This window comes from Garra rufa, chromosome 9 (genome assembly GCF_049309525.1).
Source record: "Garra rufa chromosome 9, GarRuf1.0, whole genome shotgun sequence".
Classification (NCBI taxonomy): Eukaryota; Metazoa; Chordata; class Actinopteri; order Cypriniformes; family Cyprinidae; genus Garra; species Garra rufa.
The window spans coordinates 43,931,654-43,944,569 of NC_133369.1; the positions used below are offsets into that span (position 1 = coordinate 43,931,654).

General features: G+C 39.6%; 1 protein-coding gene across 2 annotated transcripts; it reads left to right on the top strand.

Moving 5' to 3' along the window:
- Positions 1–5,836: 5,836 nt before the first annotated feature.
- irx1a (iroquois homeobox 1a) lies at positions 5,837–10,142 on the top strand. Of its 2 annotated transcripts, XM_073847561.1 has the most exons (4): positions 5,851–6,380; positions 7,741–8,746; positions 8,975–9,047; positions 9,806–10,142. In XM_073847561.1, exons 1-4 carry the CDS (start codon positions 6,144–6,146, stop codon positions 9,861–9,863), a joined length of 1,374 nt encoding a protein of 457 aa, XP_073703662.1. In that variant the 5' UTR covers positions 5,851–6,143; the 3' UTR covers positions 9,864–10,142. The 2 variants fall into 2 exon arrangements, with proteins under 2 accessions (XP_073703663.1, XP_073703662.1); XM_073847562.1 differs by lacking the exon at positions 8,975–9,047 and having other exon boundaries at positions 5,837–6,380.
- Positions 10,143–12,916: the final 2,774 nt, after the last annotated feature.

Below are 12,916 nucleotides of genomic sequence, written 5' to 3' on the forward strand. Positions count from 1 at the left end.
TGAATAGATTATACAAGTGTAAAAGCTAAACGATCTCTGTAAAACCTCCATTCAAATACAGCATTATGTAATCATTTTCTTAAACATCATTTCCATGAAGCTTTCACCAGAAGTTGCAAAAAAGCTGGCCTAGTTCTGCTCACGCACTTCAGCGACGTCGAGGAGGTGTTGGTTTGGATTAAGTGGTGTGCTTGAGATTTAAGCGCGGGCCACCTGATGTCTTTTATCAGCCTGCAATCTGTGGTGAGAGGAGGCCTCCATTTAACAAACCATTACAACTGAAAGAGCCATAAAAGACTAATGCACATAAACACAGCCATTCTGTCTATTAATTACCTCTGGCCCTGTGGCAATGAGGGTACTTAACCTCCACTAGATCACATGGTGATATGTTTTCCTTAGAAAAGAGCCAAAACAATTAACATCCCCTCTCACATTTCTCTGCCTCTCTTTTTCTCTCAGTAGCCAATCACTTCAGAGAGGTGACCCACCCGCTAATCAGCATTGACAATGCCCTTTGGGATGGCCAGCACCCTGGCCAGCCTTTGATATGTGAGCATGCTGGGGTGGCCGGGTGGGTGGGTGGGAGCAGGTTTTGTTGCCTTTTTTTCCTAAAACCCTTCGAGTGTTTCAAGAGGTGCGGGATCCAGCGGGAAAGACACTGATTAACCCAAACACACACAGCCACATCTACCAACCCAAACTAGCTATCCACTATTGTGCTTCTGGAGTTCCATTTTTATTTCTCAGAGTAGCCTTACTATATTAAGTCTACTTATTAAGTATTAAAAAGAAGTTACCAAAAATAAATAAACAAGCAAAACACACAAACTGTGGGGCAGGTTGTCACAATGGAAGCTTATTTCAGCAAAAGGGGAAAAAAAACTATGATAATAAAACATTTTTAAAATTTGCACACACACATTAAAAAACTTTTTTATTTATTTATTAATTTTTATTTTAGTTATTTATTTATTTATTTATTTATTTTTTGCACATCCACAGATATTGTAAGTAATGGGTTGTTTAAAATGTGACAACCTGCCCCATTATGAAAAACATCATAACATACTAAAAACTTACCCTCATTAACTAAGCTAAGCGTGTGTTTTTGTTTCCATGTTCTGTTATTACAAATAAACAAACAAAAAATAGCAACATATGTGACCACTAAATTAGTCATAATGGTCTTTTTTTTTTTTTTCAAAATTGAGATCTATACATCATCTAAAAGCTGAATAAATAAGCTTTTTTATTTATGATGCAATCTGGATAATCTGATGATCTGGACTCTGAGGGTGCAAAAGAAAAATCTAAATATTGAGAAAATCGTCTTTGAAGTAGTCCAAATGAAGTCCTTAATGCTTATTACTGATCAAAAATTAAGTTTTGATATATTTACGGTAGAAAATTGAACATGATCTTTACTTAATATCCTGATGATTTTTGGCATAAAAGAAAACTCAATAATTTTACCCATACAATGTATTTTTTGGCTATTGCTACAAATATACCCATGCTACTTAAAATTTGTGGTCCAGAATAACATATATAAAGACTCATATACAAAAACCCTGTATTGTTGTCATGAGACCTTTTACTCGAAACCTTTTACTTGTCCCTTACTCTTCAATTGATGTCTTTGTTGTTGTCATGTGGGAAAATTGTTTCAGTTTTTATAGAATATACTAGTCATATAATTTCATTCCAGTTTTTGTTCCTTTTACATTGTGTGTTAATGTGTTTTATTTAAATATAAGGAACAAAAACACAATTTGTTCTCCTATCAAAAATAAAGAAAATAATAATAACACAATGGTGACACATGTAAAATAATAAAGTCACAGACAAGTGCACTAAAACAACTATTTCATGCTTTCGTCCCTTTCTGGCGAATTTGCAATTGAGTGGAAAGTTTGCAGGCAAGTGCCAAACTAGCAGATGCCCAGTAGTGTTGGAGATTCACTGCCAAGGTGTCGCTACAACGAGGTAAAATCTCTTTCCATATGCTCTGCTGTCAGCCACACACACTGCACTCTGGCCTTATGACATTTCCACACACGTCTTTTATTAGCCTGAAATTCCCTCTTTCCGTACCTGGGTGTGGTTCAAGCATTCCTCTCGAATTCCTAGAGCAGGACTCTAATAAGGCATTTAACTGCTCTCCGGTTTATTGCTGCATTGGGGGATATTTGGGGTTATTGGATAAACTTTATTTGTGGGTTGGGAGTGAACGGCACGTCGCGACGGTTGGTGGTAACCGCTTTCTTCCGAATTTAGCTGGACTAGATTTCAGCACATATAATTTGTTAATCTCTCCTGGGCGAGAGGGGCATACCAGAGATTTTTAACCTCATGTCAACTCGCCGAAGACAGAAGAGGACAATAGGGGACAATCATGTGTGGTCCAGCCGGCCGCTGACGTGATAACAGTTCCCAACATTGATAATCTCAAGACATTCCCAAACTGCTGAAGGATCCTGGGCGTTTTCATCAGTTGTGATTTCACACATGATATACTGGACACATTGGATTGCATCCTTCATGAAATAGGACATTAAATTTTGCATATATTTAAAGCTGAAAGTTTCAAAGCACCATTCACATCCCATGCAATGATTATTCTTACAGACACACACTGGCCCTGCGCAATTAGCTCACAAGCTGAGATGCAAATAGTCCGTGCGGCCAAGACTGGATCACAGGCCTGTTAAATCAGTGCACTTGCACTGCGTTTCTCTCCTCAAAACCCCAAGCATAAAATGCTACAATGATGGCTGGTGCTGAAAGTCAGTGCAAAAGCTCCATTTGACCACTGCTGACTCAAGCTCGGCTCTGGTCATCTTTGAGTCCAGAGGGGATTTACTCAGTAACCATGGTTGGGAGAGATGTCCTGGTTCCCTTTAATAGCATTAAGGGTTCAAACCGTTAGGGCTGTAATCTAGAGAGAGAAGAGACTCCAGCGCATGCCTTTGATCTCATTGCTTTTGGCTGTTTAAAGTTGACAGTTTAGTTGAATGCCATTCCCTGCTTTCGTTTGTGCGACACGAGTTTCACAGTGTTGTAAGAATTGCCCTACACCTGTACTTAAAGAATGTACATTGACATGCTTGAGAAACGCATTGATTTTTGAGTTCTATGAAATCAAAACACAAACAGGAGTCTGCGCTGCAAGATCTGTTTCATGAAGCTTGCATGCAGATGACAGAAATGGTCTGAAAAGTAAAATAAATAGTAGTTTTTGAAAAAAAAAAATCCATTTGTGCATTAATGGGAAAGTGAGCTTGGATATGCGCAGTGTTTATGTCATAATGACACTTAGACAGCAGCAGAGTCACTCTACAGCAAACCTTCAAACCTTTCAGATTCTGAATATAAAACAGCACATGAAACTCCACCATGAAAATGTTTGCGTGTCTCCTGTTGTTTTGAAATGGTTTAAAAGTCTAAAAAAAAAACTTTAACCTTTGAAATATGCAGAATTCAGCACTGTAATCACTGCTCTGCTCAGCTTAGGTTTGCTATTTATATGACAGAAGAAGAGCAGAAAAATAAGAGCTTGCTTAAGGGCATGTGTACTAGTGTACTTTCCATAATTTATAGATATGTGTGTATACATGCACGCCTTTCCCTGTATTCACATGCATGGTATAATTATCATCTTGCACAGAAGTATATTTAGAGAAAAATATTTTAGTGTTTATAAGAAAAAAAAAACATTTATTTTTTATTAGATTTTTTTAGAAACCTCTATAAGAGAGAACACGCTACAGGTATCCAGTAAAGTTGCATTGGTGTCTCGCTGTTGCAGTTGCAGGGAAAGTGATAATGAGAGTTTAACAAGCCCCATAAATCAGTTAAGTGTGAACAAGCTTTATTGCCCATAGATTACACGTGCCTTTGTTTGACGAGGGTCAAACTTCCACCCCTTTACAATATATTTTCCCTATTGACCCGAAAAAGGAAATTTGATATTCTCCACCCAAAAAAATAATAAAATTACCGAGCATTAATAAAGATTATAAAAAAAAAAATAATAATTTGACGTAAATAGTAAATTATTAAAATACGCATAACATTGAAGCCCATAAATGCTTATTTTAAAAACGTCAAAAGCGAATGGTTAAAAAAGAAGCGAGTAATTGAGCCACCCTAACTTTTTTCCCCTCTACACCATTTCTCAAGATTGAATGTCCTTTCTTAACGTCTGTGTCTTCGTCGTTTAGAGATATTTCCAGTGTCATATCTGCATGATCTTCAGCTCTGCGCGTTTCCAGCGGGTTATCACCAGTGCCATTCCTCCTTCTGTCTGATGTGTTCCTCTGATTGGCATCAGTGCCCTCAGATATTTTCAACAGATCCTCCACTCGCGGCCATCTGGGGCAGATCACAATCACTGGCTTCATCTGAGCCGTTAAAGTATTAAATCCACTATATCCTTTCAACGAGCACAACTTTAGAAGCGCTTGAGCAGCGACCCCATGACAGAGCTGAGTCCCGGACCCCGGACACGAGCGGCGGCGAATCAAGAGCCGAGCACCAGCGCACTTGGTTCGGTTAAGAGGAAAACACTCGCATTTAATGTCTCGACTGAATTATAATAATTAAAAATGTCAATTTTATTTGCAAATTTAAATTAGTAATAATAATAATAAATTGCTATGTAAAAATTAATCATTTCGAAAACACATTTTGTAAACAAATCTGTATTTTACAAATCTGAAGAATATCGGCAAGTGGCATATTTATTTTAAGTTGCGTATATTCGGTTCAGTATTATTCGTGGGAGTTGTTTTGGTAAAGATGTGGCGGGATTAGTGAGATTATTGTTACCACACACACGTTAAATCACAAACTGTTAGACCACAGGCGATCCCTTTATCTGTCATGACTATTATTAGTGGTATTAATAATTTTGGGGGTTCGTAGCTAAATGGCGCTCGTGTGCATGTTAATGAAGTGCTCACGATTATTCACGACATCACCTCGTTCAGTATTTAACAATGAAACATAAATACAAAGTCCCCAACGCCCCCACCCCCGTGTGTATGCTTGTAAGTGCCTCTGGGTTATAAGTGTGAGTGAGTGCGTGTGTGTGTGTGTGTGTGTGTGTGTGTGTGTGTGTGTGTGTGTGTGTGTGTGTGTGTGTGTGTGTGTGTGTGTGTGTGTGTGTGTGTGAGAGAGAGAGAAAAAGAGAGAGAGAGGGAAGAAATGCAAGAGAACGCGTTAGAATGTTTTAGACTATTTGACACACATTTTCTGCCGTGATTTCCAATATCGAGAACAATTAATTAATATGTTTTACCAAAGAAAAAAAAGTCGTTTCGCATAATTATAGTTTACATCAGTTAAAGGTCGTTTGAAAGTGCATGCATTAGAAACTATTTTTTGTCAGTACCAAAAAAAAGAATAAAGGAAAAACAAATTCATGAGGTTTAGAGTATGGAAATGCACATCTTTAATTATTTAAGCTCACTCCAAGAAAACAGAAAAGCCAGTGTTTCATTTGAATAATTCAATTCAGAGAATAATTTTTACCAAATGTATCTAATCCTGCACGCTAAAAAAAAAAAGAGAGAGAGAAGCCACCTTCAAAAAGAATACAGTTGTTTGATCGTCAATACCTTATGAAGATCAGTGTCATCGCGAGTGTTGCTTTAATTCTCCAGTGTTTATAAGAATTACGAGCCATTCAAATAAGTTCCGCGTGCCTATCAGTTCATTTCCCCAGTGCTGGGCAGCTGTAAAATCGTGTAGACAGGTTGTCACACTACAGTGAATGGATTCTAATGCTAAACATTTAACATACAATCCTCCAAACAGTGCAAAAGTGGCCCTGGCCAATGCACTAACCACATGCGCCAACGAGGAGGAGCCTGGGACGCCAATCAAAGCATCAACTTCAAATTGTATCTGAGAGATCAGCCCAGGACCTAGGGGCAGAGACATCAGTTGGAGCTCAATTGTTGATCTGATCACATCCGACGGACTTGCTGCAAAAGAGAAGCTGAGATTTAAAGACGAGCGTTTCCCATTCTCACTCTGTGCGGCGGCTTGAGAGAGAAACTCTTCTTTCACTTCTTGCTTTGGTGGTTGGCTATTTGCTTTTTCGCCTTGTTTTGGCTTCCGACGTGGCGAAGGAGATGTCTTTCCCCCAGCTGGGCTACCCGCAGTATTTAAGTGCCTCCCAGGCGGTGTACGGAGGCGATCGCCCGGGAGTGCTGACTCCGTCGTCCCGCGGAGGGAGCGCCGAGATCGGGGGAAGCGCGTCGGCGGCGGCCGCTGCCGTGTCCTCGGTGCTGGGCATGTACCCGTACGCACACAACTACAGCGCCTTTCTGCCTTACACCAGCGCCGATCTGGCTCTTTTCTCCCAGATGGTAAGAAACGCAGATCTACTTTCTCGAAAGCTGCTCGCTTTTGTTTTTATTGCTTTTATTCTACTAGCGTCCTGTAGTCGACTGCCAACCATTTTTGTGGGGATTGCCGCACATGCCTGGTTCATGTAACTTAAGCTTGCAATGTGCATGGGAAGTTTCTTCGCAGATTTGCACATTTACATTAGGCTATGTTAAAATGACATTATGGATCTGGAACGCATAAAATTCCAAAAATACCTACAATTCGTTCCCACCGCCATTTTAAACCGTAAGAAAAGTTTGATCTCGGCTCGGGTTTTGAGTTGAAGAACAGTTGTGCGGGGTTTTCTTGATAACACGAATAGTGTACCAAATTTCTACTTTTTAAAAACGGTATAATTCTAGCAAAGCTCAATTTTTCATTTAATAATTCATTTAAATTATTTCGATCGAGGATTTTGACGTTCGCGATGGAAAACAACGTAAAACGAATTATTGTTTGGAACAGTCCTGCTGGCTCAGAAACTGCTGTACAGTTTATTACATCATGCTTTCTTGTTTAGTACTAAATTATAAAAATATCAGTGCTCATAAAAGGAGCAAAATGAGTTGATGTTGTTGAAATGTAATACTTGACAGTAGAATCCCGTTGCATTTCCGCCAAAACTAAAAGATATTGAAAGTGAGATTTATTAATCAGTCGTGCCTTTTGCTAATCTATAATAAATTCAATTCAGATTGCATACATGAATCTTTTTGGGACAGATTTTTTTTTAAAAATGATATAAACGGTTTCATTCTTAGGGGGTAAAAAAATGGGAAATACTTTTTACTTGCAATTCTACTTTTTCAATTGAAAAGCTAATTACGTCGTTTGTTGTATAATATCATTTAAATAAAAATAATATTTGCTACTTAGGCTAAGGCCTGTACGTCGTAACCTAGCCTTGCTTTAAATATACACTTAATTTCTACACACATCGGACTCGGATATAATGCGGTCATGTTGACCCAGAATGGCCGGGTTTTTTTCTCATTTTCCAGAATGAGATTATTATTAGGTTTGGGATAATATTTATATACTAATTTAGTGTGTTGTCTTTATTAGTGGCCTAGCGTTTGATATATAACAATAATGGTCAAAGGTCAAAACAAACGTTATTGGAGAAGAAAACAAACAAAAAACTCGGTCAAGTTTTCCGAAGGAGACCAGATTTCATTAATTAGAAATTATTTTAATTTTGCGAGGGAAAGTGAAAGTTCATTGTGGAATTTTGGCACAGCGTAGCCTATTCCAGAATTTATTTGCGCGCTTTGTCATGTGCAGTAAATGCCATGTGAATGATGTTTTGTTCCTTTTCTCTTGTCGATCTCATTGCAGGGCTCTCAGTATGATTTAAAAGACAGTCCTGGCGTTCACCCCGCCAGCTTTGCTGCCCACACGAGCCCTGCCTTCTACCCCTACGGTCAGTTCCAGTACGGAGACCCAGCCAGGCCTAAAAACGCCACACGGGAGAGTACCAGCACTCTGAAGGCCTGGCTCAACGAGCACAGGAAAAACCCCTACCCCACCAAAGGCGAGAAGATCATGCTGGCCATCATCACCAAGATGACCCTCACCCAAGTGTCCACCTGGTTCGCCAACGCCAGACGGAGACTCAAGAAGGAGAACAAGGTGACGTGGGGCGCCAGAAGCAAAGAGGACGAAGACGGCAACATTTTTGGCAGCGACAACGAGGGCGACGCCGAGAAGAACGAAGACGAAGAGGAAATAGATTTGGAGAGCATAGATATCGACAAGATCGACGACAACGACGGGGATCAAAGCAACGAGGAGGATGAGGAAAAGCGCGGGGAGCTCGAGAGCCTGCAGGAAAAACGGCACGCGCTCGCGCTGCAGGCTCACGAGGCCTTCGAGAAATCCAAATCCAACGCCATTTCGGTCAGCAAAGAGCCGTCGGACGGTAACAACAACAACACCAGGGTCCTGTCGCCGGGTCGGCCGGGAGGCTTTCAGGTTCCGGTTAGCAATAAGCCCAAAATATGGTCCTTAGCAGAAACCGCCACCAGTCCAGATAGCGCTCAGAAACCTACGTCACCCTCGGTTCCCGCCACTCACGCGGGCGCGCACCCGGCCTTCCTGCCCAGCCACGGACTGTACACGTGCCAGATTGGGAAGTTCCACAATTGGACAAATGGCGCTTTTCTGGGCCAAAACTCCCTGCTGAACGTCCGATCGTTCTTGGGCGTCAATCAGCATCACCATAATCATCCCGTTCACTCACAGCAGCAACAGCAACAGCAGCAGCCCACGTCGGTGGTGGTGTCATCGATGGCAGCCGTCAACAGTGAGAAGGCGCCAGAGGACCTGAGTCCAAAACACATAGGTATGCACGAATCACACTAGGCCCAACACACTTGACGAACATTGCCATTTTCAATGTCGCTATTATTAGCCTATTATTATTAATGATAATATTGCTGTTGCCATTTTTCTCTTAAAGTATAAACCAATATGTAATATAAAATGAAATAAATTAAAACAAATGTGTATAATAAATGCTGTGCAAATTCCAGTTCCAATCTAATTCCACCGTTTTGATTTTAAATTTCAGATCGGGAAAACGTCCTCAGAAATGAATCACCAACGCAACCTTTAAAATCATCATTTCGTCCTCTTCACGACAGGTAAATTTGCATTTTATTATTTTTATTTTTTCAAAAGTGTTATTTTTTTATTATTAGCAGTAGCTGGCTATCACACACAAGATGAAACGCATCGAACGGCTGTTTTTAAAAACTGCTTATCGGAGAAAGACTCTTGGGATAAAGCTATTTCCTAGCAGACAGGCAGAGAAAAATCTGCGCTTAGCGCTTATAATAAATAGTTGTGCTTTTCCTGGTGACAAAAGGCCACAATTTCCCCTCCCCACACACACACACACACACACACACACACACTCTCTGTCTCTCAAGAGAATAACTACTTATCAAGTCACCGAGGCTGTGTGCCTTTCCTAAAGACCCTTGGGAAAAGTGAACCTCGGGGGAGCAGTCTTGTTCAAACTTTCCCCTTTTAAGTGCCACAATTTTAGCAGGGGGTTTCGGTGACTTGACTTATGCTTATTATTTATTTCCTCCATCAAAGTCGCGCCAGTGGATTAGCCGCGAAATCGCCATTTTGTATTTAAAGTCTGTATTTTAGAACGAAAGAGGCTTTTGTAAATTGTTATGTGGATGGGAAATAATTTATTAAATGGTTACAATTTATAAAAACGTCCATTAGCCTATTAGCAGTAAACATTAGCTATTAGTTAGCCTCATATGATCGTCTATTATAACGCGTGGGAAATTTATGTGTGGCTAACCGTGAAATGCCTCAGTGTTTAAAACTTCAAGCAAAACATCATCACACCACATTTATTTCTCTCTGTTTGTCTCCACAGCCCCAGAAACCAGCAGGAATCGACACAGAGGGTCCTCACAGCTCTCTCTTCCGCTTGATCAAGACATTTGCCCCGCAAAAAGGACTGATGGCACTCATAATGGGACAATGAAAACGAAATCAATTCAGCATAGCATTCAGTTACTCTAAAACAAATGGCCGAGTTTGATTAGCGCCCGCTGGACTTGTACATATTGACACCCGTGATCCCTTCCTTACCGTGGGACATTGGTAGGCTTATTTTGTCTTCATGTGTTGGTGTTTTCCTTTAAGGTGACCCACATTTGTAAATAGTGAGTTGACGGAGTTTGTTCAGATCATATATTTTGTCTAATAAACTAAATGAAATTATAGACAAATTCGAAGTGCTCTTTTGAGGCTTTTTGTGGTTTGGTTCGATTCCTGGAGAGGTTTTAGAGAAGTTACCGCATTTATATTTCAGTTTGTCCTTTTTATTATTATTATTATTATTATTATTATTATTATTTAATACACCATAATATAATTTCATTTTTTTAATAATCGCCGATAATACTAACGAATGCTCGTAAAAGTTAGCGGGGAAACGCTGTCGGTTTTTTCGTTTGCATGAGGCCCAAAATGGATCTCCAGATATTTTGCGGGAGTGTTCAAATTCAATTGTTAAATGGAGCTGGCTGCAAATGCATTGAGGTGCTAATAAGAGACCAGATGGCTGCTGGCGGCGGAAAATGGACCGAAGCAGCTGGGAATATCATTAAGTAATAATGTGGGAACGCCCTGTGCAAACAAAATCAAATGGTTAAAATCTAATCTGTCAGAGGAGGGAAAAAAACTCGATATGATAATAAATTATTAATTTGTTGAGGAGAGTGACATTCAGTTGAGGGGAGTGTGGATTGAGGCCTTTCAGCGTCATCAGCATGAGACACTGGCGCTCATTATTGTTTACAATTTATAAACTAATAATTACAATTTGTTTTTACAAAAATGCAGTTTCAAATTGTATCAACACAGTTTCAAGTTTAAATATAAACTATAATCAATTGTTAGACAGGATGTTATCCTTTTGAAAGCGAAATTCTTTTTTCCCCCCGATAGTCTAAATAATTAAAATTCATCCAGTTAGTTTATAAAAATGAATCAATGAACAAAAACGTAATTAAAAAGCAATATCCAATTCAGTTTGTTTAAATGCGGACTTCAGAAACCACACACAAAAGTGATTCATATCGAGTGATGTGCAGCTGTTTTGACAAAAACAGGTTAAGTGATTTTGCATAGCACTGTCAGTTATATTTAGGCTGTGTATTTACTTGCCCTCTGAATTTCTTATTCCCTTCAAAACTCCATTGATGCAGGAAACCAGAATATGCCGAATTGCAAATAAATTAAGGCTTGCAGCGACCTCTATAGATTGGCAGAGTCATTACAGCTGGTTTACATGGGAAAGAAACGGGAGAAATTCATAAAATCACTTAACCTGTTTTTCCCTGAAAGTAGACAGCATTTCAGATTATAAAATGATGAAATGATTGAATCCCTAGTTAAAAAAAAAAAAATAGGCCTACTGAATATTTGACCAAGGCACTATTATATAACATGTACTGTATAATTGCATTATAGCCTACCAAAACATCAAGCCCGTTTGCGTATTTAATGCACTATAAAATAAAATAATCAAAGTGTTTTTCATTTCAATAATGCACGAAATTGAAACATCCAACAATAATAGTAGAACTAAATTAAATCAGTCTGAAAACATCAAAACATTCAGAAAGGATTGTATGCGACTTGAAAATCGAAATACTGAGTTTAGTGTTAGTTATATATATATATAAAAAACATTCTTGTAATTTATTTCTATATTTATGTTATGTTACTAACATTAAACAACCTAAAACAATAATGAGCTTAACGAAAAACTTAATGTAAAGGCTACGCTCATGTTTTAGTTAATTATCGGCTTTATTTAGCAGAGACTAAATAAATCGCATTAAATGCTTATGCTATTTAACTATTATTATTATTATCATTAGGCTATTATATTTAATGTTTTATGTTTCCCCGATTTAAGAGGAAAAACACCGCGCACATAAAATGTTAACCAAAGTCTCGCTTAAACAAATTGTAATTTTACGATAGTAATAATAATACCAATTATACTAATAATAATGGATAGAGATGAAATGAGGGCAGGTGCGCGAATCTCAACTCTCTCTTTCCCTGTCTCCTGGTTATTTCGTCTTCATCTCGTTTGGTTGAAATGCAATAAGCTCCCGGTGTTTCATTTATATCTTTTGTCCTGAACTAGCATGGGGTTCGTGCTGGAGGCCATCGGGCTGGGATTCGCTAATGCGCACGCAATTACTCATTCTGTACTTGATGTACAGTCAATTGTCTAACGAGAAATAAACGGGGCTGGAACCCATAATTACTCTGACACTTCCAGCTCCTCTCACACCCGCCGCGGGCGATAAACGACAGCCAAAAAACGACGTAACAGAATAAAGCGAAACCCAGGCGCGGGAGGGCTGGAAATATGGAGGAAAAATCGCAATAATCGTTTAAATCATTATCATAATCTTATTTGAAAGACACGGATAATGGTGTGTGTGCTGTGGTGACATAAAAGCCAGCCGATAGGAATAATAAATAATGCAGCAGCGCACTATATACTTGCGCAGGAACTGTTGCTCCAGCATAGTGTGAGTGATTCTCTCCCATGATGCCTGTGTCTCTGTCAGAGAAAGAGAGAGAGAGAGGTGAACAGGGAGGAAAGTTTATCACTGTCTTGTCTTTTTGGCAGAAACAGGTCATTGGTACACCCCCCGCCCTACAACACAAATGCCCCCTTCATCCACCCCCACCATCAGCACCGCCCCACGCTGTTGTCTTTTTGAAGATGCCGCCAGTATCTCTGAAGAACTAATCCATTTATCTAGTTTCATGAGTGCACTGGGTGAATACCTTCAACAATGGCCGGGCCCTGCTGGGAACCGCGAGTCGGGGAGTCCAGTAGTCACACACACATCCACACTTGCCATGCACCATGTTATGGTTTGACTACTCTGCTGTTCCTGCTTTCCAAAACAACAATAGAGGGTGAATGGGACGGATACCTTGGTCATCG

Coding starts and splice junctions, on each gene's coding strand:
- irx1a (XM_073847562.1), top strand. CDS start 6,144: ATGTCTTTCCCCCAGCTGGGCTACCCGCAGTATTTAAGTGCCTCCCAG. Junction 6,381..7,740: donor TGGCTCTTTTCTCCCAGATG/GTAAGAAACGCA, acceptor ATCTCATTGCAG/GGCTCTCAGTATGATTTAAA. Junction 8,747..9,805: donor CCTGAGTCCAAAACACATAG/GTATGCACGAAT, acceptor TTGTCTCCACAG/CCCCAGAAACCAGCAGGAAT.